Source organism: Cervus canadensis, chromosome 17 (assembly GCF_019320065.1).
Source record: "Cervus canadensis isolate Bull #8, Minnesota chromosome 17, ASM1932006v1, whole genome shotgun sequence".
Taxonomy (NCBI): domain Eukaryota; kingdom Metazoa; phylum Chordata; class Mammalia; order Artiodactyla; family Cervidae; genus Cervus; species Cervus canadensis.
Window position 1 is genome coordinate 33,386,086 of NC_057402.1, and position 26,527 is coordinate 33,412,612.

At 43.5% G+C, this 26,527-nt stretch overlaps 1 protein-coding gene across 1 annotated transcript; it reads left to right on the plus strand.

The window, feature by feature from the left end:
• The first annotated feature begins 21,117 nt into the window (after nucleotides 1-21,117).
• On the plus strand, nucleotides 21,118-24,616 carry LOC122455194 (granzyme B-like). The gene is made up of 5 exons (XM_043490157.1): nucleotides 21,118-21,299; nucleotides 22,511-22,658; nucleotides 23,140-23,275; nucleotides 23,474-23,731; nucleotides 24,383-24,616. Exons 1-5 carry the CDS (start codon nucleotides 21,245-21,247, stop codon nucleotides 24,524-24,526), a joined length of 741 nt encoding a protein of 246 aa, XP_043346092.1. The 5' UTR covers nucleotides 21,118-21,244; the 3' UTR covers nucleotides 24,527-24,616.
• The last annotated feature ends 1,911 nt before the right edge of the window (nucleotides 24,617-26,527 follow it).

A 26,527-nucleotide genomic window follows, 5' to 3' on the forward strand; every position in this document is an offset into this window, starting at 1 on the left:
AACCGTACTTAAAACGAACAGTGTCTCTGAACCGAGCAAAAGCTAATTTTCCATGTATGCTGTATGCTGTGCTGCTCAGTCATGTCGGACTGTTTGTGAGCCCACCAGGCTCCTCTGTCCCTGGAATTTTCCAAGCAAGAATACTGGAGTGGGTTGAGATTTCCTCTTCCAGAGGATCTTTCTGACTAAGAGAAGAAACCTGTGTCTCCTGTGTCTCCTACATTGCAGGCAGATTCTTTACCTCTGCACCATTGGGAAAACCCTAGTCTCACATAGATTTTGAGAAACGCAAAATCAGACTTTCAGAAGTGGGGATGTTGGGGGCTGGCTGACTCTCAGCTATGACAGCATGAACATTGGAATGAAGTTGTAGCTGGTTGGCTAATGTCATCTGGTCCCTCAGTTGCCACTCAGAAAGCCAAGTTCAAAGCTGCATGGGGTACTGTTTCATCCAAGTCCAAAATGGAGGGCCAACTTGTATAGATAGGGTGTCAGCTGAGAGAGGAAGAAAAGAGAGAAAAGAAAACCCAACTTGCTTAGTCATGAGAAAGGGGCTTATCAGTAAGCTAGGGGGTGAATTAGAGAGCCTGGCCCTGGACAATAAGGATGAAGTTACAAACTTTTCCTGGGGAGAGTGCCAAGAAGGGGTTATCCAAAGGGAATAATATCTCAGATAACTGGGAATATCAGTCCTTCCTTCTCATTTTTTTTCTTCAAAAATAAACAGATCCCTTGAACCCAAACTACTACCCTCCTGATGCCCCCCAAATTTCTGATTCTGGCTGTCCAAAACATGGAGAAGAAGCAAAGTTTTTTTGTTACTCAGCTCAGTGAGGGACCACTGTAACAACCTCTCTCATCAGGAACTTATACCTAGACTCACTAACCCACGGTCATTTGCAGGTGTGCCCTGATGCTCTCCCCTGAACAAGAGAATCCCAGGGCCAAAGATGCAGGGGCACACATTCACAGTCGGAGTACCAGTCCAGCGACCTGGGATTAAACACAGAAAGTGAGTCTACGGGGCTGCAAGCCCTCCTCGTCTGGTTTTCAGCCTTGTTTCTCCCTTGGATCTACTGTTTACAACACCCTACCTCCCCCCCCACCCCCCGCTTTTTTTAATCTATAGACTTTCCTGAAAGGACCTCACTTAAGATATTTTCCAAACTCAAGATTCCCAAGGAAAAGAGCTGGGAGAATATCAGCATGTGGGATCTAGTTCCCTGACGAACCCAGGTCCCCTGCATTGGGACCTTGGAGCTCTAGCCACTGGACCACCAGGGAAGTCCCCATGGAAAAGAGCCAGGAGAATATCAGCATTACACTCTCTGTGTGCAAAAACAGCCTGGAGAGAAGGGCTTTCTTGCATTCTTGTGGGAAAGATAGAAACCCCAATTTCCTTACTTGATAAACGGTTGACTAAACAGTTTCTATTGGTTTTAAAGATAGTGTTGATTAAAGAAACTTCTCTACATTTTGGTTTGCTAACAGGTTATCTTTGTTATCAACAGTGGACGTTGAATTTTATCAAATGCTTTTCTGTTTGTTAAGATAATAATATGTTTTTCCTCTTAGATGAGTGGTAAATTAATTGATCTAAGGTTAAATGAGATCTGTATCAGTGTAAACCTAACAGTGCTCATAATACCTTTTCAGATATTGTTAGACTACTTTCAAGAGTTGATACTTTGTGTAGGGTTTTTGTGTCTATGAATCACAAATGAAATTAACCTGTAAATTTCCTTTCTTTATCTGTTATTTGTATCAAGACTATGGCAGTCTTTCAAGTTAGAAGGGTAGTTTTTCTTCTTTTTCTCTTTTCTGGAAAAATTCATAGGTTAAAAGTTTTCCTTCCTTGAATTCCAAAAGAAATATACAGTAAGGACTTCAAAGTCACTTGGAAAATTTTTGATTGCTGATGTAATTTTCTTTGATAGATCCAGTATTACCAGGAAAGTCTGCAATTTCCTATTGAGTAGGTGTTAGATAGTTATATTTCTACTTTGTCTAAAATTTCAAATTTATTAGCAGAAAGTTTTTCATTATGTTCTTGGCTTATCTTTCAATGGTCTGCAGCACTGGTAAAATATATATATATATTTTTATATATATATACACACACCATTTTAAGTTTCTGATAGTAAATATTTGTACCTCTTTTCTTTTTTCCTGTGATGGTTTTCTGTGGTTACTGTAAATATACTGTATCCATTTCCTTGCTTTTACTTTCAATTTTTTAAACCTGTCTATTGCACAGAACATGTGTTTATGTTTTATTTTCATAGCTAATCTGATATTCTTTGATTTTTAACTGGGTCAGTATTTTTATAGTTAAAATAATTATTGATATACTTGCTTTTAGATCTACTCTTACTTTATGAGTTGTATTTGTACCAACTATTTTACAGTTTTGTTTTCCCTCTTCTTTCTTATCTTTCCTTGAATAGATTACATTTTACCTTTCCTTTTTTGCCTTCTGCTAATTTGTAAGTTACATACTTTTATATTATTTCAGTGGTTACATAAAAGTACAGCATGTTTCCTTAACTTATCAATGATTAAGTTTAATTAATTATTTTACCCTCCTTCCTGAAAATACAAGTAACACAGGACTTTTAATCTCTTTTATCTTCTCCCAACATTTTTGCATTTTAATTCTACCCTGTTTTTTAAGTGCCATTAGAAAGTGTGGTTATCATTATCTAAATAATGTTCATGCTCCTTTACTAGATTCTAGTTGCAAGACTAGTTCTGTTTTCCCTACGTTGTACTGTAATAATTTCTTCCGTTATTTCTTCTGGTCAAAGCAAGACTAGTTCTATTTTTTCTACATTGTACCCCAATAATGTCTTCTGATATTTCCTCTGGTTAACAATTCTGCTGTCTTCAGTCTGTAAGCAAACCATCCATTTAGTTTTGTATGTTGCTATTTCATTTTTTGGAAGTGCTGCTTAGTCCTTTATCAGACCTGTAGTGACACTTCATATTTCCCTGTTCCCTCAGTTATTTTGAAGTTTGTACTAAAATATGTGCCAGACGATTCCAAACCCTCAAGAAGCATCTAAGAGTCATTGCTCCTGGCTCGCATTCACATTGCCATGTTTTCTGTGTTCTTTGGCATCTTGACAAGGTAGAGCTTATTACATTATAAGAGAATTTGCGTGTTTGGTGGGGGTGATGGGGGGCAGTGTAGGAGATGGCAGGATTCCCAAGGCTTAGACGAAACATAGCTTCTTCACAGAGGAATACTAATACATCTGCCTGGCAACTGGAGGCATTTCCCTGTGAACCACCTGAAAATCAAGACTGCTGCTTGAAACCCAGCGAGACCCTGGGCTATAAATCATCAGGAAAGCGGGCCCTCAGAGTCTGGTTATTTTTCCCTTTCTCGATCTCTCTCTTTCTTTCTTTTTTTTTTTCCTGGTTTGCTCAGTACCAAGGCTTTCATGCTGCTTCATGTTTAAGCTAAAGGACAGCCCACAGGGCCCCAGGTGAACAAGGACTCTTCACTCTCCACATGGGTTGGACCCCGGGCCTTGACTTATATCCCTCTTGCCCCAAGACAGCACCAAAATCAAAGGCCAGATTGCTTAGAAGACAAATAATTTTAGATATCCCAGACTTAACTTTTTTAAAAACTGAATTGGAAAACCACAGCTCTAAAATTTCCAAAACTGAATGGAGTTCCTACCTCGATTGGTATTTCAAAGCTTCCTAAAGCCTGAAATTGCCTCCCTGCCGGTTAAGATTTTAAGATTCACAGAGGAAAGCAACAGGTAAAGAAAGACAACATGGCTTCTGACCTCAGGCTCTTCTTCCTTGACTTCTTCGTCTCAGACTTCGCCTCTCGGACCATCATCCACCTTCCCTCCTGTGGCACCTACGCCCCCTCCATACCCTCAATTCCCCCCACTAATTCTCTTACCAAACCTCCATTTCCCCTGAAACTCTCCCCATTCCCTTTTCCTCTGAACTTACGAGAACCTGCCCCTTAAAAATTAAGCCTTCTGAGGAGCCAGAGGCTAAACCTTGAATTTCTTATATTCCCTGGACTAAAGCTGAACTGTGAGACCAAAAGATTTTCCCAAATCATCTGAAGATCTTTACAGATTTGCTGAGAAATTTAATATAGACCTTCAAACTTATCAACCTGGTTTCTCTGACTTCTATCAGCTACTTCATATGCTTGTCAGAGAAGGCCAGGCCCAGCATTGGATGGAAGCTGGTACTTGGAAAAATCCTGGAAGGTCTCTGGAATTGTATTAGTAACTATATATAATAGCCCAACAATTTATTATAGGATCAGGCTAAGGAAATTGTTAGGTAATTTTGTCAGGCAATTCTTGGGGCTTTCCCAAAACCTGTTGACTAGAACACAATTCAGGCTTCCACACAAAAATCTGATGAGTCTCTCGATGACTATTACTACTGGCTTCAGATTATTTTCTTTTTTTAATTCTGATTTTCCTTCAAATACTGATTCCACCTAGGTAACCTTTAAGTCTTTATTCATTCAAGGGCTCAACCGAGGGCCTTTCCTTTCAAGTAAAAAGGACCAGGATTGAATAGAAAACTATGTCCACTCCAGATTCAGTTAATCTGGCAAAGCATCTCTCTTGCACCCTAGATGAATCACCTAAAAGAAAGAGAACTGAAATTCTTAATCTTCAACCCCAGCAAATGAAGGCCCCGAAATGAAACCAAACCCTCCTAGTTTCTGCTATTATTGCAAAAAGTCAGGATATTGGAAAGGAGATTGTTACAAATGTAAGTGTTTCAGACACCTGCAGCCCTCTAAGCAGCATTTCAAATGTTCTCCCAGTTCTCAATGACAAGGCTCTGAGGGACTACGGGAGATCTTCCCATCCTCCCTCTTCCTCACTTTAGAAATATTTCCCTAGTTTGGGGATGAGTCTCTTCTAGTCCTAACGGACACCAGAGCCACCCCCTTGGTGCTTGACCCCACTACTAAACAATAGCCCTTGCATCAGAGTACAAAACAATTCAGGTAGTAGGAATCTCTAATGAGCCTCAAAATGTTCCTGTCTCTGAACCTGTTCTATTTTATTTAGGCCCTTTGAGAGATATACACCCCTTTCTCCTTAATTTATCCACCCTCATCCATTTATCAGACTAAGATTTCTTGGAGAAGTATCATGCCAGAATTTCTTTCTCCAGAAAGGGGTAAAATAATTCTAGAATGTCATGGTAGAATGTGATAATTCACCACTAGTTGAATTAAATGGCCCTTGACATCTTTATTTGCTCCATCTCTGATGATACTAGAACTGATTCTGGAAATGCCTTATCATTTGTCCCTGGTGAATCAGCTACTACCCTTCTTAAGGGGCCAAATTTCCAACTAATGTAGGCAAAATTCACAGCACAGCCCCCATCATGATTCAAATAGACTCCTCAAAACCACCTCCCAGAATTAATCAATACCCCATGAGTAAGGAAGCCCTTCAAGGCATAGAGCTTATAATAGAAGATTACAAGGTTCAAGGCCTCATCATCCTTGTACTAGTTCCTATAACTCTCACATTTTGCCGGTGAGAATAAAAAGGGCTGAGTGTGGAGGTCCAGGACCTCCAAGCAATAAACAACATTGTTCTCCCTTGACACCCGGTTGCTCCCAACTCTCATAAGCTCCTAACATCCATTCCCACTTGAAGAAGCAAACCCTTTGCTGTAAGTGATTTATGCAGTGCCTTCTTTAGAATTCCAGTTGATGAAGCTTAGCCAATAATTTTACCTTCATTTGGGATGAAAAATCAGTTCACCTGGACAGTAATGCCTCAGGGTTTTACTGAGGGTCCTTCTAATTTCTCACAAACCTTGAAGACAGATCTGGAAAAGATAAAGCTCTCTAAAGATTCTACTTTGTTGCAGAAGATGGACAATTTGCTGCTTTAACCTCTTACTCAAGCCTCCTCACAAGAAGACAGAGGCCACTTGCTAAAGCTTTTAGTCTTAAAGGGGTATAAGGTCATCAAGCAAAAACTATACTTTGCCTACAAGCTTGCTTCTTAGTTCCCTGTCAAAGGGCCTAGCAACAAGATACATATATTTTTAACTTTAAAAAGCAATGCCAAGTGGTTTTTTACACACTCAACAGCAGCAATAGATGAAGAATTCCTGCCACTCTACATCTTTGTCAATGCTTGATACTGACGTATTTGGAAAGATCTGATTACCTGTAAGCTGTGAAATGTATCTGACTGTGGCTTGGTTTCCAGTTCTCTTATTATTAATGCAATCTAGTATCTTTTCATCTTCCTGCACTGGGTTTCCTACTTTCTTACTGTTTGTTTCTCTTTTTCCACCACGCTGCACGGCTTTGAACCTGGGCCATGGCAGTGAAAGAGTCGAGCCTAACCGCTGGACTGCCAGGGAATTCCTTTTTGTTGTTGTTGTTGTTGTTTTAAATTTTGACCATGCCACAGAGTTTGCAGGCTCTCAGTTCCCCGACCAGGGACAGAACCCAGGCCACAGTAGTAACAGTGCTGAGTTCTAACCACTAGATTACCAGGGAACTCCTTCCTATTTTTTTTTTTGTCTTTTCCTAATCTGAATATAGTTATATTTACCAATCTTTTATCATTACTAAATTTTGAGTCTCATAGATAGCTACCAATTTATCAAAAATGTGTTTTTTCCTTCTTCCTGGGCATACAGCTAGACTACGTTTCAGAGCTTGTGTTGTTAAATGAGGCTGGGTGGCTGAGTTCTACAATGAAATGTGAATAAAGATGATGACTGTCATTTCCTGGCTTGACCCCCAAAGCCCTCTCACATTTCCAAGCTCTTTTCTCTCTTCCAGTTGACTGGGTTAGAAAACCCCCAGGGGATCTTGGAAGCCACATTTTAAAGATGGCAGGGCTGCCAACGAATTAACTGCTTAGAGGAAAGCCACCCTGCCAGTCATGTATACCGTCCTGAAACTGTTACAGGTGTGAAAAATAAACTTCTATAGTATTTGACTATGCCGAAGTCTTTGACTGTGTGGATCACAATAAACTGTGGAAAATTCTGAAAGAGATGGGAATACCAGACCACCTGACCTGCCTCTTGAGAAACCTGTATGCAGGTCAGGAAGCAACAGTTAGAACTGGACATGGAACAACAGACTGGTTCCAAATAGGAAAAGGAGTACATCAAGGCTGTATATTGTCACCCTGCTTATTTAACTTATATGCAGAGTACATCTTGAGAAACGCTGGGCTGGAGGAAGCACAAGCTGGAATCAAGATTGCCGGGAGAAATATCAATAACCTCAGATATGCAGATGACAACACCCTTATGGCAGAAAGTGAAGAAGAACTCAAGAGCCTCTTGATGAAAGTGAAAGAGAGTGAAAAAGTTGGCTTAAAGTTCAACGTTCAGAAAACTAAGATCATGGCATCCGGTCCCATCACTTCATGGTAAATAGATGGGGAAACAGTGGAAACAGTGTCAGACTTTATTTTGGGGGGCTCCAAAATCACTGCAGATGGTGATTGCAGCCATGAAATTAAAAGACGCTCCTTGGAAGGAAAGTTATGACCAACCTAGACAGCCTATTAAAAAGCAGAGACATTACTTTGCCAGCAAAAGTTCATCTAGCCAAGGCTATGGTTTTTCCAGTGGTCATGTATGGATGTGAGAGTTGGACTATAAAGAAAGCTGAGCGGCGAAGAACTGATGCTTTTGACCTGTGGTGTTGGAGAAGACTCTTGAGAGTCCCTTGGACTGCAAAGAGATCCAACCAGTTCATCCTAAAAGATATTAGCCCTGGGTATTCATTGGAGGGACTGATGTTGAAGCTGAAACTCCAATACTTTGGCCACCTCATGAGGAAAGCTGACTCATTTGAAAAGACCCTGATGCTGGCAAAGATTGAAGGCAGGAGGAGAAGGGGACAACAGAGGATGAGATGGTTGGATGGCATCACTGACTCAATGGACATGGGTTTGGGTGGACTCTGGGAGTTGGTGATGGACAGGGAGGCCTGGTGTGCTGCAGTTCATGGGGTCACAAAGAGTTGGACATGACTGAGCGACTGAACTGTACTGAACTGAATAGTGTTTGAAAATCTACATACCTTAGTTGGTCCATTTATTAGAACTGTTATCATTAGGCTATCAATACATGTTTAAGATAGTCTTCATTAATCTGTGGTCAGAACAATACCTCCTAAATTTGAATTCTAAAAGACTTGAAGAATTTCAATAAGGAACCAGATCAATTGTTGGTCAGATAAGTAACTTTGATCCTTGGCTCATTTCCATCTGTTTGGGCGGCATCGTGCAGGTGTGTCGCCTCCCCTGCCCCACCCAGCCCCAGCATTCCCATGTTAAAAAGTTTTTATCCCCAGTAGCTCAGGATGTGGCTTTGTATGGAGATGGAGTCTTTAGAGAGATGACTGAGTTAAAAAGAGATCTTGAGAGTAGGCCCTGATCCATTACTGGTGTCCTTATAAAAGAGAAAACTTGGGTATAGCTCTATACAGAAAAAGGACTCTGAAGGCACAGGGAGAAGACGGCCATCTCCAAGCCAAGGAGAGAGACATTTGAAGGAATCAATCCTCTGGCACAGTCACGTTGGTCCTGTAGTCTACAGGACTGAGAAAATAAATTTCTGTTCCAGCTGATTTTGTTTCTTGTGTGGTATCTACCTGGCTTATGGACAGCTGCTGTCTTCCCCTGGCCTTTCCTTGGGGGATGTGTATGGAGAGGAAGAGAGAACAAGTTTTCCGGTCCCTCTTCCCCTAAGGATACTAATCCAATTGGATTAGGGCCCCATCTTTAGGACTTCATTTAACTTTAGTTGCTGAATTTCTCGCTCATTTGTGTCCGACTCTTTGTGACCCCATGGACTACATTATAGTACATGGAATTCTCTAAGCCGAAATACTATAGTGGGTAGCCTTTCTCTTCACCAAGGGACCTTTCCAAACCCAGGTCTCCCTCATTGTGGGCAGATTCTTTACCAGTTGATCCACAGAAGAAGCCCAAGTATACTGGAGTGGGTGGCCTATCCCGGCTCCAGCGGATCTTCCTGACCCAGGAATCAAACCAGGATCTCCTGCATTGCAGGCGGATTCTTTACCAACTGAGCTATCAGAGAAGCCCCTGATATCAGGGAAGCAACAATATGGATACATTTCAAAAATGTAAGTGAAATAAACCAGACACAGAGGAATACATACTGTTTCCAGTCATAAAAAGTACAAAAATAGGTACAAATGATCTATCTTTCCTGAAGACAAGTTAATGTTTGGGTTGAGTGACAGTGGATTGGAATGTGCTGCCAAAATCTTGGCTCTCTGTGTGCCAATGACAAACAGAAATATGGAGACAGAGTTATGGAGGAGAAGGAAAGAGTGGCTTTATGACTTTGCCAGGCAAAGGGGGAACACTGTAGGCTAGCACCTCAAGAACTGTGTCTCCCTTCCTGGTGGGTAGGGAAAGTTTATATAGTCAGATGGGAGTATGTGCTAAGGATCAATCCAGCAACAGTCTTGTATTTTTCCTTCTTCTGCAGTTTTAAAAGGGGGGATTGCTGACCAGATCAGGGTGTGTGCAGGGTCCTAAGTGAAAGTGTTAGCTGCACTGTGACCCCAGGCTCCTCTGTCCATGGGATTTCCCAGGCAAGGATACTGGAGTGGGTTGCCATTCCCTTCTCCAGGGGATCTTCCCAACCCAGGGATCAAACCTGGGTTTTCTGCATTGCAGGCAAATTCTTATCTTTACCCTCTGAGCCACCAGCAGGGTCCTAGGTGGTCCATCTCCTAATGTTGATGAGCTTCTGCCTCAGGTGGTTTCTTGGCTGCTCCTCCCTTGATTAGCAAATTGCTCTGCCCTTTGGAACTCAGAGAAGGTCATGGAGGCTGGAGTCTTGGCTACATGGATTGGGGGACAAAAAGGCCTCCATGCCCAGGAGTCCCACAGACCCCTGCTCGGCATCAAATGGAGAGCAAACTGGTGGGGCTTTATGGGGCTGGTAATGTTTGGTTTATTGATCTGGATTCTGGCTACATGCATATGTTCAGTTTATGAAAATTTACTAATTTCTTTATATTGTAAATTGTATTCTATTGATAAATTTTCTAAAATGTACTGAGATTATGCTCAGAAAGGAAAAAGAAAGCAAACAAAAATACAACTATACAAACATGCACACACAAATATACATGTACATATTTATACATGTGTATATGTAACCATATAAAAATGTATATAGGGACTTCCCTGGTGGTCTGGTGGATAAGACTTCATGCTTCAAATTCAGGGGACCCAGTTTGGTCCCTGGTCAGAGGCTTCCTTGGTGGGTCAGACCGTAAAGAGTTCTGCCTGCTATGCAGTTCCCAGGTTCAATCCCTGGGTCAGTAAGACGCCCTGAAGAAGGAAATGGCAAACCAGTCCACTATTCTTGCCTGGAAAATCCCACGGATGGAGGAACCTGGCAGGCTACAGTCCATCAGATCACAAAGAGTTGGAATGACTAAGTGACCTCACTTTCTTTCAGGGAACTAGATCCCATAGGCCACAACCAAAGATCCCACAGCTCAGCAAAGGAGCGTGTCTGACAGAGTTCTTTTGGAATGGCTTCTCAGGTTGGATGGGATGAGATGGTTGGATGGCATCACTGAAACGATGGACACAATGAGCATGTTCCAGGAGTTGGAGATGGACAGGGAAGCCTGGCGTGCTGCAGTCCATGGGGTTGCAAAGCATCGGACACGACTGAGCGACTGAACTAAAACTGAAAGATCCCACGTGGCATAACTAAAAGCACACCACAACTAAAAGATCCGCATGCCACGACTAAGACCCAGCATAGACAAATCAATAAATAATTTTGAAAGAATAAAATAAAATTTTGAAAAGTGAAAAAAAAAAGAAAAAAAAATTTTGAAAAGTGATGTATATAAAACAAAATGTATACATGTGGCTATATACATAGGTATAAGTGTAGATATAAGTATAGATATAGATGTTTGACTTCAAAAAGCCACCGTGACACATATTTAATCCACCTAAGGAATGGTTGCTACAGTTAACAGTCTTTCAGAAGCCTCTACTATAGCTCAATCCACTTTTGTGAGATGACGACATAAGACCCAGAGACTGGCAGTTGAGCTACATAACTGAACAGGAGACCAAGGCTCCGAACCCCAAGCCTGGTCTCTTCCTACTGAGAGACGAAGTCTCAGGGCAGCAAAATGTCTTAAAAATTATTGCATGCCCACGTCCACGTTAGCCTCCTAGCCCTCCTGACTAAGGTCTTTTCCAGCCTCTGTTGCAACAATACGCTGCAGACAAAGCACCTGCGAGGCCATTCCAAGAGAACTCTGTCAGAACACTCCCCCTTGCTGAGCTGAAATCTGCCGGCTGTGACTTCCGCCGCTTCTAAGATTGATATAGAGGAAAGTGTGCAGCTTGCCAGACACACATCCTGTGTGTGTGTGTGTGTGTGTACACACACTTTCTGTAACCATGTAGCCTTAGGCACATCATTTCATATCTCTGAGTCAGTTTCATTTTAAAATGTGGTTTACAATAACACCCAGGCAGAAGGTGGAGAATTCAATGGGATAACATATACAAATTACACATGCTTTGGAACATACTATGATGTGGATTGTTATTAATGCTGTTTGCTTTCCCTCTCCCCTGATTTCCCCTACACTATACTAGGGTTAAAAAAAAAAAACAAAAATACCAGGGCTTTCCTGGTGGCTCAGTGGTAAAGAATCCACCTGCCAATGCAGGAGACATGGGTTCAATCCCTGATCCAGGAAGATTCCTCATGCTGCAGAGCAACCAAGCCCATGTGCCACAACTACTGAGCCTGTGCTCTAGAACCTGGGAGCCGCAACTACTGAAGCCCAAACTCTCTAGAGCCAGTGCTCTGCAACAAGAGAAGCCATCACAATGAGGAGCCCATGCACAGCAACTAGAAAGTGGCCCCCACTCGCGGCAGTCAGAGAAAAGCCTGTGCAGCAACAATGACCTAGCACAACCAAAAATCATACATACATAAATCATTTTTAAAGAAACACCAAGCAGCCTCAAAATATTTGAAGATCTCTATGATATGCACCCACATCCCGGTCCGCTTTTTCCGACATGAGTCAGCTGGGAGTTATCTTCTCAGTGAAGACCCTCTCTTCTGGACCCTGAGCAGAACCCGGGGTGGACACTCTTTTAGGATATGATTTGCTTCCTCTTTTCTCTTTTATCCTCTATAGGGCCAAGAGCAAAGCCTGACCTCCCTGCCCCTGTAAGACAGTAGCAAAGATGGGGTTTCTGAGAGAAATGGGTCAAGCCACAGGACACAAGCCAATGTTAATTTCACTGATTCTGGTTCCCACTATATTCTCAGAAGTTATCAAGTATCACTTGTGAATACTTATGTGTAGGTATTTAAGGTGCTCATAGTTGCCCAGCCAAAATCTTAGCGTATGATGCCAAATGGGACTGGAACACCTCAAAGGTGGAGTTCAATGCCTTGATGTACTAAGCATGGTCCAGGAACAAACAATCCTCCATCTTCAGTTTTAGAAACCTGAAGTATGGGAACGTAAAATATATCTAGAGTTCTGTCGTCATATCCTAGAAGTTCTGATGAATGAATGATAATAGAGAATACAGAGAGTCTAATATGGTCATTGAGCTTCCCTATTAGCTCAGCTAGTAAAGAATCTGCCTGCAGTGTGGGAGACCTGGGTTCAATCCCCTGGAGGAGGGCTTGGCAACCCACTCCAGTATTCTTGCCTGGAGAATCCCATGGTCAGAGGAGCCTGGCGGGCTACAGTCCATAGAGTTGCAAAAAGAGTCAGACACAGCAGAACAGTGCGCTCCGCACAGCAGTGTGGCATCACAGGAAATCATCCCGCCACAGTCCTACTGGTAAAACGTGCTCTCAGCAGTGCTGCAGGTTTCTACAATGCCTGATTTCTCTAGGGCAGACTTTGGCTGAGTAGAATATTCTGCATCTTGCGTGGTTCCACTGTTGCTCCCTGGTACTTGGTCATAAAGAGAGAACATAATAGTAGGGGGTATCTCCAACTAGGAGATGACATACCAAGACTGAAAGACAGAAGATGTGACACAAAAATTCTTAGGTGTGAATTAGATTTTCCAATTCTAATGCGACACTTAGTTGCATGTGCCCTGAACTGTGAGATAGAAAGACTGAACAATTTTGCAGTCATATACTGGAGGTTCTGTGAAATGATTCAGCAGCATCCCTCTTACCTACCCTAAACCAAACCATTTGTCACATCCCGTACAGACATGGTAAGAAAACGCATAACCCCAAGTGAGACCCCAAGTGAGATGGGAGGAGAAAGAAACCATTTACTCCAGAAACTTGAGGTGAGACCTTTAGCTCTTGTGAGAACACAATGCTTTGGGGGAAAGGAAATGGTCTGGTGGACAAAGATATTGGGGAGATAAAGATTCAAGTGGTGAGTAGAGGGTGGGGGGGAGTCTTAAGTGTGTTTCAAGGTCACATCAAAGGCACCATTACAACACAAAACTCTTCTGTCTCATTCCCATTCAGAAGCACAAAAACTGGTTTTTCAGGTTCTGTATTTTTATATTTGCCCCCCAGTTTGCTGGGGGTCGGCACACTATTCTCACTCAAGACAACTTCTTCTCTCCTTTCCTCTATAATCTTCTCCCTACTCATCACTCCAGATATCTAACCACTCAAGAGTTTTACTGAATTATCTCCAATGCAAAATCCAGACCTTACTCTTTGTTGGTTAAACAATGATTAGAGTAGGCAACAAGGAAAAATTAAAGGGTGTTCTAGTGTTTACCCAAACTCTGGAAATCCCATGGAAGTATATCTGCCCTGTACAGATTTTCTCTCCACAACCCTGCCCTCTCAATTCATCATTACTACAGAGACAAAACGGAAGTACCCCTTCCCCACTCTATCACATAACTTAGATTCTCCTTCACTGACAGGTCTTTCCTTAAAACTGTCTTTGATCTTATACTAACACCCCAGACATTCTGACTATCTTCCTAGACTCCTAATAGAAATGCAGGGATAACTCCTAACTGAGGCAGGAATCCCTCCTCAACAACATGAATTGGACTCATGGTCAATCAGTTGAGGCCAAGTTCTGAACCCTTATGCCTATAGGTTCTGGTTTTAGGTATAACAAGACAATGATCAGGCTCAGGGAAATTGATTTATAGCAACAGACTTCAACGGTCATGCATGAATGTAAGAAGGTGATAATGTGGCAATATCATGTCATTGTCACTGCCAGCAAGAAATGGCCAGGCCGACTTCCAGTAGGCACTAATTATGAGAGGTTAAAGTCCAAGGGGATTACCCATTATGAGCAAGGCATGACATTATTTTGTGTGTTGGGGGAAAACATCTGGGTTCAAAGGATAAACTCACAGAGAATGTATGATCCAAATGAGCGTTCCATCACAATATGGTAGCCACTGAGGTACCTTTTATTTCTAAGAGAACCAGAGTCATACATTAGAGATATAGACAGAAACTTTTATTATTCAGCACCCCCTTAACATTTCCCCAGAATATAAAGGGAACAATATAGGGAAAAACAATATAGGAAGTGGTCAAGTTTGTAGAGCTACAGATAAGTTCACAGACTTTACAATCAGATCTCTCCACTCTTTCAAGCTGAGTGAAGTCAGAAAAGCTCCTTTTCTTCTCAGCGCCTTAGCTTTCTGATGTGTAACATGAAAGACACAGCCGTGGCTAATGCAGAGGGTTGGAGTGAGGACCTATGATCAGTGATCAAAAACATTAGCCAGCATTATAGCGTCAGATATTTTTTCTTTCATTGGTTCAGTGGACTGAAGCATGCCTTTTCCAGAGAATATTTTTTTATTATTACTTATTTTACTTAGACACAGAATCTTAAAGTTTCAAGCCACAGATGGTTTTTTACCATCTCTTACCATGGCTCCCTTTGGTCACATCCAGGAAAAAATTTAGCCTCTCCACTGAGGCTTTTTCCAGGTAGGGGGTCTTTCTTAGGAACATTCCTGTGTCATGCTCTTTTCCACATGAAAAATATTCTCAAATGGCTCTGTATTTACAGAGATTGAGCCAGCCTTCCCAGCACAACTAGACAGAGATAAGGTAACAGAGATTTCAGTGACAGCACAAGCTAGGAATATAGTACTTGCAAAAATAGTTTGGAAAAGTCACTAGACAGATGGATGATGGTACCACTCAATAAATAATACAATCCTTGGGGGATGGAGACAGTGTAATTCCCAGAGTACAGTACTGTTTTCAGAATCTCCAGTTTTAGAGGGTTGGGATGAGGGGTGGTGGGAGGGAGGCTCAAAGGGAAGGGGATATATATATATATATATAAAATATATATTTGTAACTGGTTTGCATTATTGTATGGCAGAAACCCGCACAACATTGTAAAGCAATTATCTTCCAATTTTAAAAAACCCAATTTTCAATGAAAATATGCAAATACAAAGAAATAAGAAAGTAAGGTCTATTCATAGAGGAAGAAAAGAATTTGATAGAAAACATCTTTGAGGATAGTTAGAAAAGGCAGAGGAACCAGAGATCAAATTGCCAACATTTGCTCTGTCGTGGAGAAAGCAAGGGAATTCCAGAAAAACATCTACTTCTGTTTCACTGACTATGCTAAAGCCTTTGACTGTATGGATCATAACAAACTGTGGAAAATTCTTAAAGAGATGGGAATATCAGACCATCTAACCTGTCTTCTGAGAAACTTGTATGAGGGTCAAGAAGCAAGAATTAGAACCTTACATGGAACAATTGACTGGTTCAAAATTGGAAAAGGAATATGACAAGGCTGTTTATTGTCACCTTGCTTATTTAACTTATATGCAGAGTACATCATGTGAAATGCTGGGCTGGATCACAAGCTGGAATCAAGATTGCTGGGAGAAATATCAACAACCTCAGATATGCAGATCATACCACCCTAATGGCAGAAAGAGATTAGGAACTTAAGAGCCTCTTGATGAGGATGAAACAAGCGAGTGTAAAAGGCAGCTTAAAACTCAATATTAAAAAAACTAAGATCCATGACATCCAGTCCCATTACTTCATGGAAAATAGAAGGGGAAAAGGTGGAAGCAGTGACAGATTTCCCCTTCTTGGGCTCTAAAATCACTGTGGACTGCTGCCATGAAATTAGAAGAGGATTGCTTCTTGGCAGGAAAACTATGACAAACCTAGACAGTGTATTAAAAAGCAAAGCCATCACTTTGCTGACAAAAGTCTATATAGTCAAAGCTATGGTTTTTTCCAGTAGTCACGTACGGATGTGAGAATTGGACCATAAAGAAGGCAGAGAGCTGAAGAATTGATGTTTCCAAACCGTGGTGCTGGAGAAGACTCTTTTGAGTCCCTTGGACAGCAATTAAATCAAACCAGTCAATCCTAAAGGAAATCAACCCTGAATATTCATTGGAAGGACTGATACTGAAACTGAAGCTCCAATACTTTGGCCACCTGATGCAAACAGCCTGATGAAAAGACCTTGATACTGGGAAAGATTGAAAGGAGAAGAAGAGGGCAACAGAGGATGAGATGGTTGAATAGCATCGTATTCAATGAACATGAACTTGGGCAAATTTCTGGAGATGGTGACAGAGAGGGAGGCTGCGTGCCATAGCTTGTGGGATCACAAACAGTCCGATACAACTTGGCGACTGAACACACAGACACTGTTTATACCAGACAAAGATTTTAAATTGACTGTCTTAAAAATACTCAAAGAAAAAAAAATACTCAAAGAGCTGAAGGAACCATGAAAGGAACTAAAGCAAATCAGGAAAATATATGAAAATGTAGAGAATGCCTATAAAGAGATATAAATTAAAATTCTGGAGATGAAGAGCACAATAACTGACATAAAAATTTCAATAGAGAATTTCAACAGTAGATATGACTAGGCAGAGGAAAGAATCAGTGAACTTGGAGGGAAAATAAAATAACTCAGTCTGAAGAGCAGAAAGGAAAAAAGAATGAAGAAAAATGAACAGAGCTTAAGGGATCTATGAGATACTATTAAATATACTAACATATTAATTAAGGGAGTCACAAAAGGAGAACAAAGAAGGGTCAGAAAAAAAATGCTTGAACAAATAATGGCTAAAAATATCCCAAATTTGATGAAACATAGGAACATACATAACAAAGAAGCCCAACGAACTACAAGTAGAGTAGTCTCAAAGAGATCCACACTACAACCAAACTGTCGAGAGCCAAAGACAAAATCTAGAAAGCAGCAAGACAGAAGTGATGACTTATGGACAAGTGATTTTTCAATGAGATTAATGCCCAATTTCTCATCAGCAACCATAGAGGCAGTGGGATGACATATTTAAAGTGCCAAAAGAAAAAGATCTGGCAACAAAAAATTATATATCTGGTAAAGCTGCCCTCCAAACATGAAGAAATACAGATGTTCCCAGATAAACAAAAGCTAGGGGAATTAATCATTGTTACTGCCCTGTAGACCTGTCCTGGGCTTCCCTGGCAGCTCAGCAGAAGAGAATTCACCTGAAATGCAGAAGACACAGGACTTGAAGGTTTGATCCCTGGGTTGGGAAGATCCCCTGGAGGGGTCACAGCAACCCACTCCAGTATTCTTGCCTGGAGAATCCCATGGACAGAAGAGACTGGGGGCTACAGTCCATGGGGTCACAGAGTCGGACACAGCTGAAGTGAGTGAGTACAGCGCAGCACGCAGACAGACCTGCCCTACTAGAATGCTAAGGGGGACCCTTTAAGTTGAAGCAGAAAGACACCAGATGGCAACTTGAAGCCGAATGGAGAAAACAAAATCTCTGGTCAAAATAACCCCATAGATAATTGTGAAATCTAGTGGTATTTGTATTTCGGGCTTGTAACTTCTTTTTGTTTCTCATATGGTTTAAAAGACAAATGCATAAGACAGTAATTATAACCTATGTTAATGGACACACATGTATAAAGGTGTCATTTGCGACAATAACAAGGTGGGCGATGGAACTAAATAGGAGCAGAATTAATGTATAATGTTGAGGCTAAATTGATCTGTATTCAAAGTATATTGTTATAAATTTAGGGCACTAACCATGGTAACCATTAAGAAAGTAACTTTATTATTATCATTTTTTTTTTTTAGAAAGTAACTTTAAAATATACAGAACAGGAAATAAAGAGGGATTCAAAATAGCACACTAGGGAAAAAAGTGATCAAACACAATAAAAGGCAATTTTGAAGAAACAGAAAATACATAAAACATATAAAAACCAAATAGCAAAATGGCAAAAGTAAGTCCCTCATTATCAGCAATCACTTCAATTGTAAGTGGATTAAACTAACCAATTAAAAGACAGATTGGAAGAATGAATTTAAAAATATGATCTAACTCTATGCAGCTTGCAACAGACTACCTTTAGATCCAAAGACAAAATGGTTGGAAATGAAACAATGGAAAAAGATATGCTATATAAATAGTAATCAAGAGGAAATTGGAATGGTTATACCAATACTAGATAAAATAGATTTTAAGTGAAAAATTGCTAAAAGAGACAAAGGACGTTATATATTGATAAAAGATCAAATAAGAAAACATAACACCCAAACATCAGAACTCCAAAATATATGAAGCAACATTGAGAGAATTGAGGAGAGAAATAGTTTTATAAAAATAGTTGGAGACCTCAATACCTTACTTTCAGTAGTAAATAGTACATCTATAAACCAATTATACTACACATACTTCTCAAGGGCATATGAAGAATTCCCTAGGATAAACCATAGTTTAGGCCATAAAACATTTCTCAATACATTTTAAAAGACTGAAATAATACAAATTATCTTTTTAAACCACAATGGAAGGAAGCTAGAAATGAATAACAAAAGGAAAACTGGAAAAATCACAAACATGGAAATATATGGAAATTAAACAACACAATCTTAAGTAACCAGTGGGCCTAAGAAGAAATTATAAGAAAAGTTAGAAAGTACTTTGAGACAAGTGAAAATGAAAATACAACATACCAAATGTATAGGATGCTGTAAAAGTAATGTTCAGTGGAAAATATATAACTATAAATGAGGACATTAAAGAAGAAGAAACATTTATAACTAATAGCACAACTTTAAGCCTAACAAAACTAAAAATAGATCAAACAACTCAAGCCAGCAGATAGAAGGAAATACTAAAGATTAGAGCCAAATAATCAAAATAAAATCAACAAACCAAAAGCTGGTTCTTTGAAAAGATCAATAGAATTGATAAACTTTTAGCTAGACCAACAAAAAAAGAGAGAGAGAAGATTCACGTTACTAAAATCAGAAATTAAAAAAAGGGGACATTACTACCAGCCTAAGAGAAATTAAAAGGATTGTTAGAGAATACTATCAATGTTTGTACACCAACAAATTAGATAAAATCAAGATGAAATGAACAACTCCCTGGAAATACAGAAATAACCAAAGCTGATTCAAAAATAAATAGGAAATCTAATCAGACTTACAAAAATAAAGAGATTGAATCAAAAATCAAAAACCTTCTAACAAAGAAAATCCCAGGCTACCCTGGTGGATTCTATAAAACATTTAAAGAAGAATTAACACTAGTCTTACCCAGACTTGTTCCAAAAAATTAAAGAAGGGGGAACACTTCCTAACACTTCCTAATATCATCCCAAGTATTTTAAATGCACTGCCTATGATAATAATCTATCTGTGAGATATAAGCAAATGAGTAATATTTTTCCTTTCTACTTGCCAAATTTTCTTAATGAACATATACTACACAAAAATAGCAAAGCTAATTTTATTTTAAAAATTTCTACTGGTGGGCAAACTAAGTTCAAATAATTAGAGGTTCAATAAGGTACTTGGTTTGATAAGGAGGATATTTACCCTGGAATTACATCTTCTGATGCATAATATTCCTCAGAAAGCTGTAAAGTACAGAATACGTCTAGATAGACACTTACATCCCCAGACTTGAACCACTCAGAGAGTCTCTGTTCTTGAACAGGGCCGGGCTTGGACTGTTTAGAAAGAACCGTCCTCTATTTCCATACAGCAAGGTCTTCAGCAGAGTTTGTTCAGCCAGTGTGAGGCTCTAATGCCTGGCCTGCTAAATCTGCAGCGTGGCCCTCTGGACACAGCACGGACAATACTCAAAGGACCATTATTGGTCTTTGGTCACCCAGCATGCTTTCCTACTTTACATGGCATAGGCAACTTAGTAATCCAAACTTCCTTTGGCAAACCAGCTCTTTCCCTGTCTTAGTCCAGGTGGTTTAGGTGGAGCCCACCACAGCTACCCAAAGGAGAAATGACCTAGGCTTACATCAATCTGCAGATTCAGTTTCTAGAGTCATAGTGATTTGTTAAATTAGGCCAATAAATGTCAAGTGCAGTCCGTTTGTTTGCAAAACATGGACAAGAGAAATGGACTCGATCACTCTGAGCATTTGTAATTTTTTTAAATGGTGGGTTTTTAAAAAAAAAATTATTTATTTTAATTGGAGGCTAATTACTTTACAATATTGTAGTGGTTTTGCCATACATTGACATGAATCAGCCACGGGTGCACATGTCTTAGAAAGGAAGTTAAGATGACGAGTGGATGACTACATGGACTTAGTAGGTGGCAGTCAAGCTCTGTGCACCCCTGGACCATGGCCGTTCCTGTGCTGCACTCAGGTCATGGATGTTTCTTTCTCTCCCAGCAGATGGTCAGCTCTCTAAGGGCAGGAGACACATCTCCAGTGTGTTTGGTCATAACATAGAGAAGAGCCTAAACCCATATCTGCTCAAGAAATTATCCTGTGGACTTAGCAGCATGGAAATGAGGCCCTGGTGGTTCTACCACTGGGGACTCTGGTTTCTGGGCTCTACTACCTCTACTGGTCGATACCACACCCTACAGTCCCCACCTTGTACTCTTGGGTTCCTGCTCTGGGCTGGAACAAGTGGTCTGCTCTGAGTCACCATCTGTGGGTACTGGTGTGGTCACTGTATGTTTCTCACACAACCACCCAGAGAACGTCATCAGGCAGATGGAGTGGGGGCGGGGTAAGCTTTCATAGAAAGCCTTCAGGATGAAGCATCGCAAAGCCAGAGGGGAACACACGAGATCACTGAGTCCACTAACTCTGCGTTTCTCTCCAAAAGGCTGGGGGATCTGAAAGAGAGGCAGGAGGAAGTGCCAGTGTCTCTGACCTTGGCAGTCTTTCTAGGAAGATGCAGCCACTCCTGCTCCTGGTGGCCTTTCTCCTGACCCCCAGGGCAAAGGCAGGTGAGTGACCATCCCCGTCCTAGGGGCCCAACCCCATCCCCCAGGTGGCACAGAGGTCCCACCCATTCTGCACATCCCTGATCCAGCTATTCACCAGCTGGGAACATTCTGAACACCAGCTTCCATCCCACCTCATACCAGGGAGTATGATGCTGGATAAACCTCCAGCAGGAGCAACAGAGCAAAGCCTGCTCTCAAGAGGAGCCAGTGGGTACCAGCCCCTCCTCCAGCCCTACCTTTGCCATCTGGAAAGTGGAACTTTCCCAGAAGTGATGGCAGATGGTCGCAAGCTGGAGAAAAGAAAATACTAAATTGCCCCTGAAGAGGGCAGAGTGTGTCTAGCCTCTGCTTCTAGTTCCCTCGGCATCTGCTTGGCAGACCTGTGCCTCTGTGTTTGCTCAATCCCCAGGACCCACAGGCCTTTTACCCAACTTGGCTTCCCTTCCCAGGCCATCAGGGGCTCCTCTCTTTCAAGGATGAAGCCAGTGTTTGGTAGACCTGAACTGCTCTGCTTCCCAGAAGCCCATCAGAACTGGCCCTACCAACAGCCCCCATCCAGAGGCCCACTGTGAACAGGGAGGGTGCAGGAGGATCATGGTCACTCCTTCATGCAGCCAACAAATACTCACTGGGCATTTACTACCAGTCGGGACCTGGGAAAGAGGCTATGGTGACATCTAGGTCCCTACTCTGAATTCCTGTGCCTTGGAAAACAGGGCTATCCTGAATAAAATAGGGTAATGGGGCCCTTAGAAACTCACCTGGAATGAAGCACAGGTGGGGGAGGAATTTTCAGAAGCCTCTAGGACTTTGCTATCCCTAGGACAGGTATGAAAAGTGAAAGTGTTAGTCGCTCAGTCCTGTCTGACTCTCTGTGACCCCAAGTACTGTAGCCCACAAGTCTCCTCTGTCCATGGAATTCTCCAGGCAAGAATACTGGAGTGGGTTGCCATTCCCTTCTCCAGGGGATTTTCCCAGCCCAGATATCAAACCCGAGTCTCCTGCATTGCAGGCAAATTCTAAGCTCACCTCCAATTATGTGCGGGAGACAGATTCGCACAGCTACTCTTCTTTAGAGGAGGAAGGGGAGCCCCCTTCCCAGCCTCCTCCTGCCCCACCAACTCCAGTGCCCAGCTGTTCTGAGCACGAAGCCGATGTCAACAGGGTGCACTTGGTGTGTGCACAGAAGCAGAACAGCCCTTTTCCTTCAGGGGAGATCATCGGGGGCCATGAAGCCAAGCCCCACTCCCGCCCCTACATGGCGTATCTTCAGTTCTGGGTTAAGGATGACGAGATGAAGTGCGGTGGGTTCCTGGTTCGACAGGACTTCGTGCTGACAGCCGCTCACTGCAACGGAAGGTGAGGAGCAGCAAGTATCCGGTACCTTTCTGAACACCCTTGGCCAGGGAGCCCTGCCTTTTTCTCCAGGAGCTGTTAGAGGGCTAACAGGAGGGTTCCTGGGAGGGCGAGAAAGAGGGCAGCAGGAGAGTGAGAGGGTGAGAAAGAGGGAAGGTCACTGCCGGAGGCATTGCTGAAGTGAGAGAGACTAGACACAGGGCGTGCCTGGAATCAGAATGCAAACTGATGCCACTTCACATGTTGTCCTAGGGCTAATTGCCCATGGGGAATAGCTGTGCCCTTCACAATGGCTCCAGAATCTGACCTTGGCTGCTGTCTGACCAAGAGACAGACAGTACAGACAGCTTAGCCCCCAGGGCCCTCCTGGTACCTGCATTTCCCCTCAGTGGCAGCCTTGCCCTGGAGTCACCTGCCCTTCATGGCTCCAGGGCTGTCAACCCTGGGGCTGTGACCCCCATCTCCTGCTCTGGTCTCTGTGCAGCTCAATCAGCGTCACCCTGGGGGCCCACAACATCAAACAGCGGGAGAGGACCCAGCAGGTCATCCGGGTGAGGAGAGCCATCCCCCACCCAGACTATAATCCTGAGGACATCTCCAACGACATCATGTTGTTAAAGGTAAACCACCCTGCTTCTCCTGCCCTCCTGGGATCAGCTCGCTTCCCCTCCCAGGACCTCCTACCCCTTTCCTCCCTCACATCCTGGCCGCCTGACCAGTCCCTGTGGCTCGGGAGAGAGGGGAGGCAGGTCAGTGTCACTGCCGTGTCCAGGCTCGGGGACCGCCGGCTGAGCCAGACTCTTGTCTCTTCCCATCAGCTGGAGAGAAAGGCCAAGCAGACGTCAGCTGTGAAGCCCCTTAGTCTGCCCAGGGCCATGGCCCAGGTGAAGCCAGGACAGACGTGCAGTGTGGCCGGCTGGGGGAAGGACTCCATGAACACCTATCCTGAGACACTGCAGGAGGTAAAGCTGATCGTGCAGGAGGATCGGAAGTGCGAGTCCCACTTAGGCAAATATTACAACCACACCACCCAGCTGTGTGTGGGGGACCCAAAGACAAAGAAAACTTCCTTTCAGGTGAGAATCACAGCCCACCTTGCTTGGATCTGGGGAGAAGGGTGTTGGCAGAAGATCTGGGACCTGGGGACCCAAGCAGTGGGGGACCACCTCACCCTCTAGGCTGGGACCTCTCTCCAGGAGGAAAAGGGGAACAGCCAGAGCTGGGAGTGCCTAGAGCCTCTGCAAGTCACACAAGACCTGCGGTGAATCCCAACCTGGTGCTCCTCCAGAAGGGGAAACTTGCCAGGCACTGAGGCACAGGTGTTAGAAAGCCAGGCTTCCTGAGTGGGAGGTGGTTCAGTCCAGGTGCCTGCTCAAAGCTGGAACCCACCTGCTTACTAAACTCCCCCTCCCTGATGAACGTCAGCCTTCCCACCTGCTTCCCTGTTCTCACAGCAGCCTGGAGCCAATAGCCCTCAATCTGGGGAGGGAGAGGATGGAGACCTGGGGGCAGAGAAGGAGCTGCCCCCCGGGGGAAGTGAAGCAGGGGCAATATCCAGGTCAGGGCGTGGCAGCCGGGGGGCCCATAGACCTGCCTTGCCCACTTGTCTCGCACATGGAGGCCTTGCAAAGTGGCCTGCTCCGAGAGGGGTCTTGAAATGGCAGGGTGGGAGAGAGGGCAGGACCAGGAGGAGAGCAGACTCAGTCCTTCCCCTTCTCTGTCCTCAGGGGGACTCTGGGGGCCCTCTCATGTGTGGCAATGTGGCCCAGGGCATTGTGTCTTATGGACGAAAAGATGGATCAACTCCACGGGCCTGCACCAAACTCTCAAGTTTCCTGCCCTGGATAAAGAAAACCATGAAAAGCCTCTGACTGCAGGAACCAGACCGTCTTCCCTGGGGCTGATCCAGAATCACACTGCGGGTGTGCCCATAACTCAATAAATGTCTCTCAGCTGAGCTCGAAGGGCTGGTTGCTTATTTATTCTCTGACTCTTATTCACGGGCATCTAGTCTGTGCTTGGAAAATCAATGAGAGGATTCTGCTGTTCTCTGCTTCCTCCTCTTCCCTCTCCCACCATCTCTTCCCCTAAACCCCATGCAGAGCTGTCTTCCAGGTCTGCTTACGCACACCTGTCTTCCAGGGCCGGCCCTCCTGCAAGGGCTGAAGCTGAGCACCGTCAGGGGAAAACATGAACCTCTCTGGTCCTGGGGCTCAGGGTGAACTCCTTACTCCTTGCTCTGGGGTACATGGCAGGAGGGAGTGGGTCACACCATGGGGCCCCGACACCAAGAGCAAGCCTGGGTTGCAGCTCCAGGACAGAGGCCTGCCTACTGGGGAGGGGGGCTACCTGAGCTGACCTGTAACCCCCACATCCAGGGGAGCTGGCCCAGAGCAGGGCTGGTCTCCTGAGAAGCCCCTCCATCTCACCCAGGCGGAGTGTCCTGCTCTGCCCTGCTCAGAGCCCAGGGCCCAGCTCTGCCTCCAGTCTCCTCTGCCTCCCTTTCTTCTCTGTCCCTGCCCATCACCGCATATCCTCAGCAGGGCCGCCAGCTCCGGTCCCCTCCAGACCACACTGATCTCTGCTGACCCCTTCCTCATATCCCTCCCACCCTGCATACCTGAGTCCCATGGGGTCCCAGCAGGGCCTCACCACTGACGTGCCAACCCAGCTCATGCCTTTGCAGAGAGGGATCAGAGGGACCAGGCCTGTGCTGTACCAGACAGGTCCAGATCGCTGGGCCCCATCTCTCACCTGGGCAGGGCCAGCTCAACCCCTCACATGCAGCCCAGTGTCCCCCATGTGCTCAGGGTCCTCTGGCTCCTGATGGCTCAGTAGTCTGAGTCCCTGTCAGCCTGTCCCTTTCGGTACTGCTGGCCTCTGGGCCAAGATTCCCTGCTGGTCACCGGGACCTTTGAGTTAGAAAGGGATCCTGTCTTTAGTAGGACTGAAAAGCACATTGGTTTTCATCCATCAACACAAATGCTGATGGAGCACCTACTAAGTGCTGGACATTATGGTTGTACAGTGGACACAATACGGGTTCTATCATCTCAGTTCAGCTGTAAATGACAGTGTCAATATCATCCAAATTGTCTATATTCCCTCCCTCTCATGAGTCCACTTGAGCGGCCTACATCTCTGTGTCTCAAACAGGGACAGAGATTTGTGTTTATTTTTATTGCTGGTTGCGCTCAGAGGATGTTGTTATGTGTGACTCTTGAACATCAGCTATTTGGTCTCTAGACAAGAAGATACTGCTCTGCTCACTGGAACATCCTTGTCCCCTGGGGGAGGGGGCAGCAGGGAGGGAAGAGAAGGAACATGGGCAGCTTTATTTGTTTTACTCTAAAGATAGCAGGCAGGAACGTCCTTGCACACGCTCAGATGGTAGGAACACCTATTTGAAAGGCAATCAGAATCCATTCTTTGGCAGTGCCAAAGAATGTTCAAAGTACTGCACAATTGCACTCTTTTCACACACTAGCAAAGTAATGCTCAAAATTCTCCAAGCCAGGCTTCAACAGTCCGTGAACTGAGAACTTCCAGATGTGCAAGCTATATTTAGAAAAAGGTAGAGGAACCAGAGATCAAATTGCCAATATCTGTAGGATGATAGAAAAAGCAAGATAATTCCAGAAAAGCATCTACTTCTGCTTCATTGACTACGCTAAAGCCTTTGACTGTGTGGCTCACAACAAACTGGAAAATTCTTAAAGAGATGGGAATACCAGACCACCTTACTTGCCTCCTGAGAAACCTGTATGCAGGTCAAGAAGCAACAGTTAGACCAAACATGGAACAACAGTTCAAAATTGGGAAAGGAGTACACCAAGGCTGTATATTATCACCCTGCTTATTTAACTTATATG

Excerpts from the sequence above, each read along its gene's own strand:
- LOC122455194 (XM_043490157.1), top strand. The coding sequence starts at position 21,245 with ATGCAGCCACTCCTGCTCCTGGTGGCCTTTCTCCTGACCCCCAGGGCA. Across the intron at positions 21,300-22,510 it reads GACCCCCAGGGCAAAGGCAG|GGGAGATCATCGGGGGCCAT; the intron begins GTGAGTGACCAT and ends CTTTTCCTTCAG. Across the intron at positions 23,276-23,473 it reads ACGACATCATGTTGTTAAAG|CTGGAGAGAAAGGCCAAGCA; the intron begins GTAAACCACCCT and ends TCTTCCCATCAG.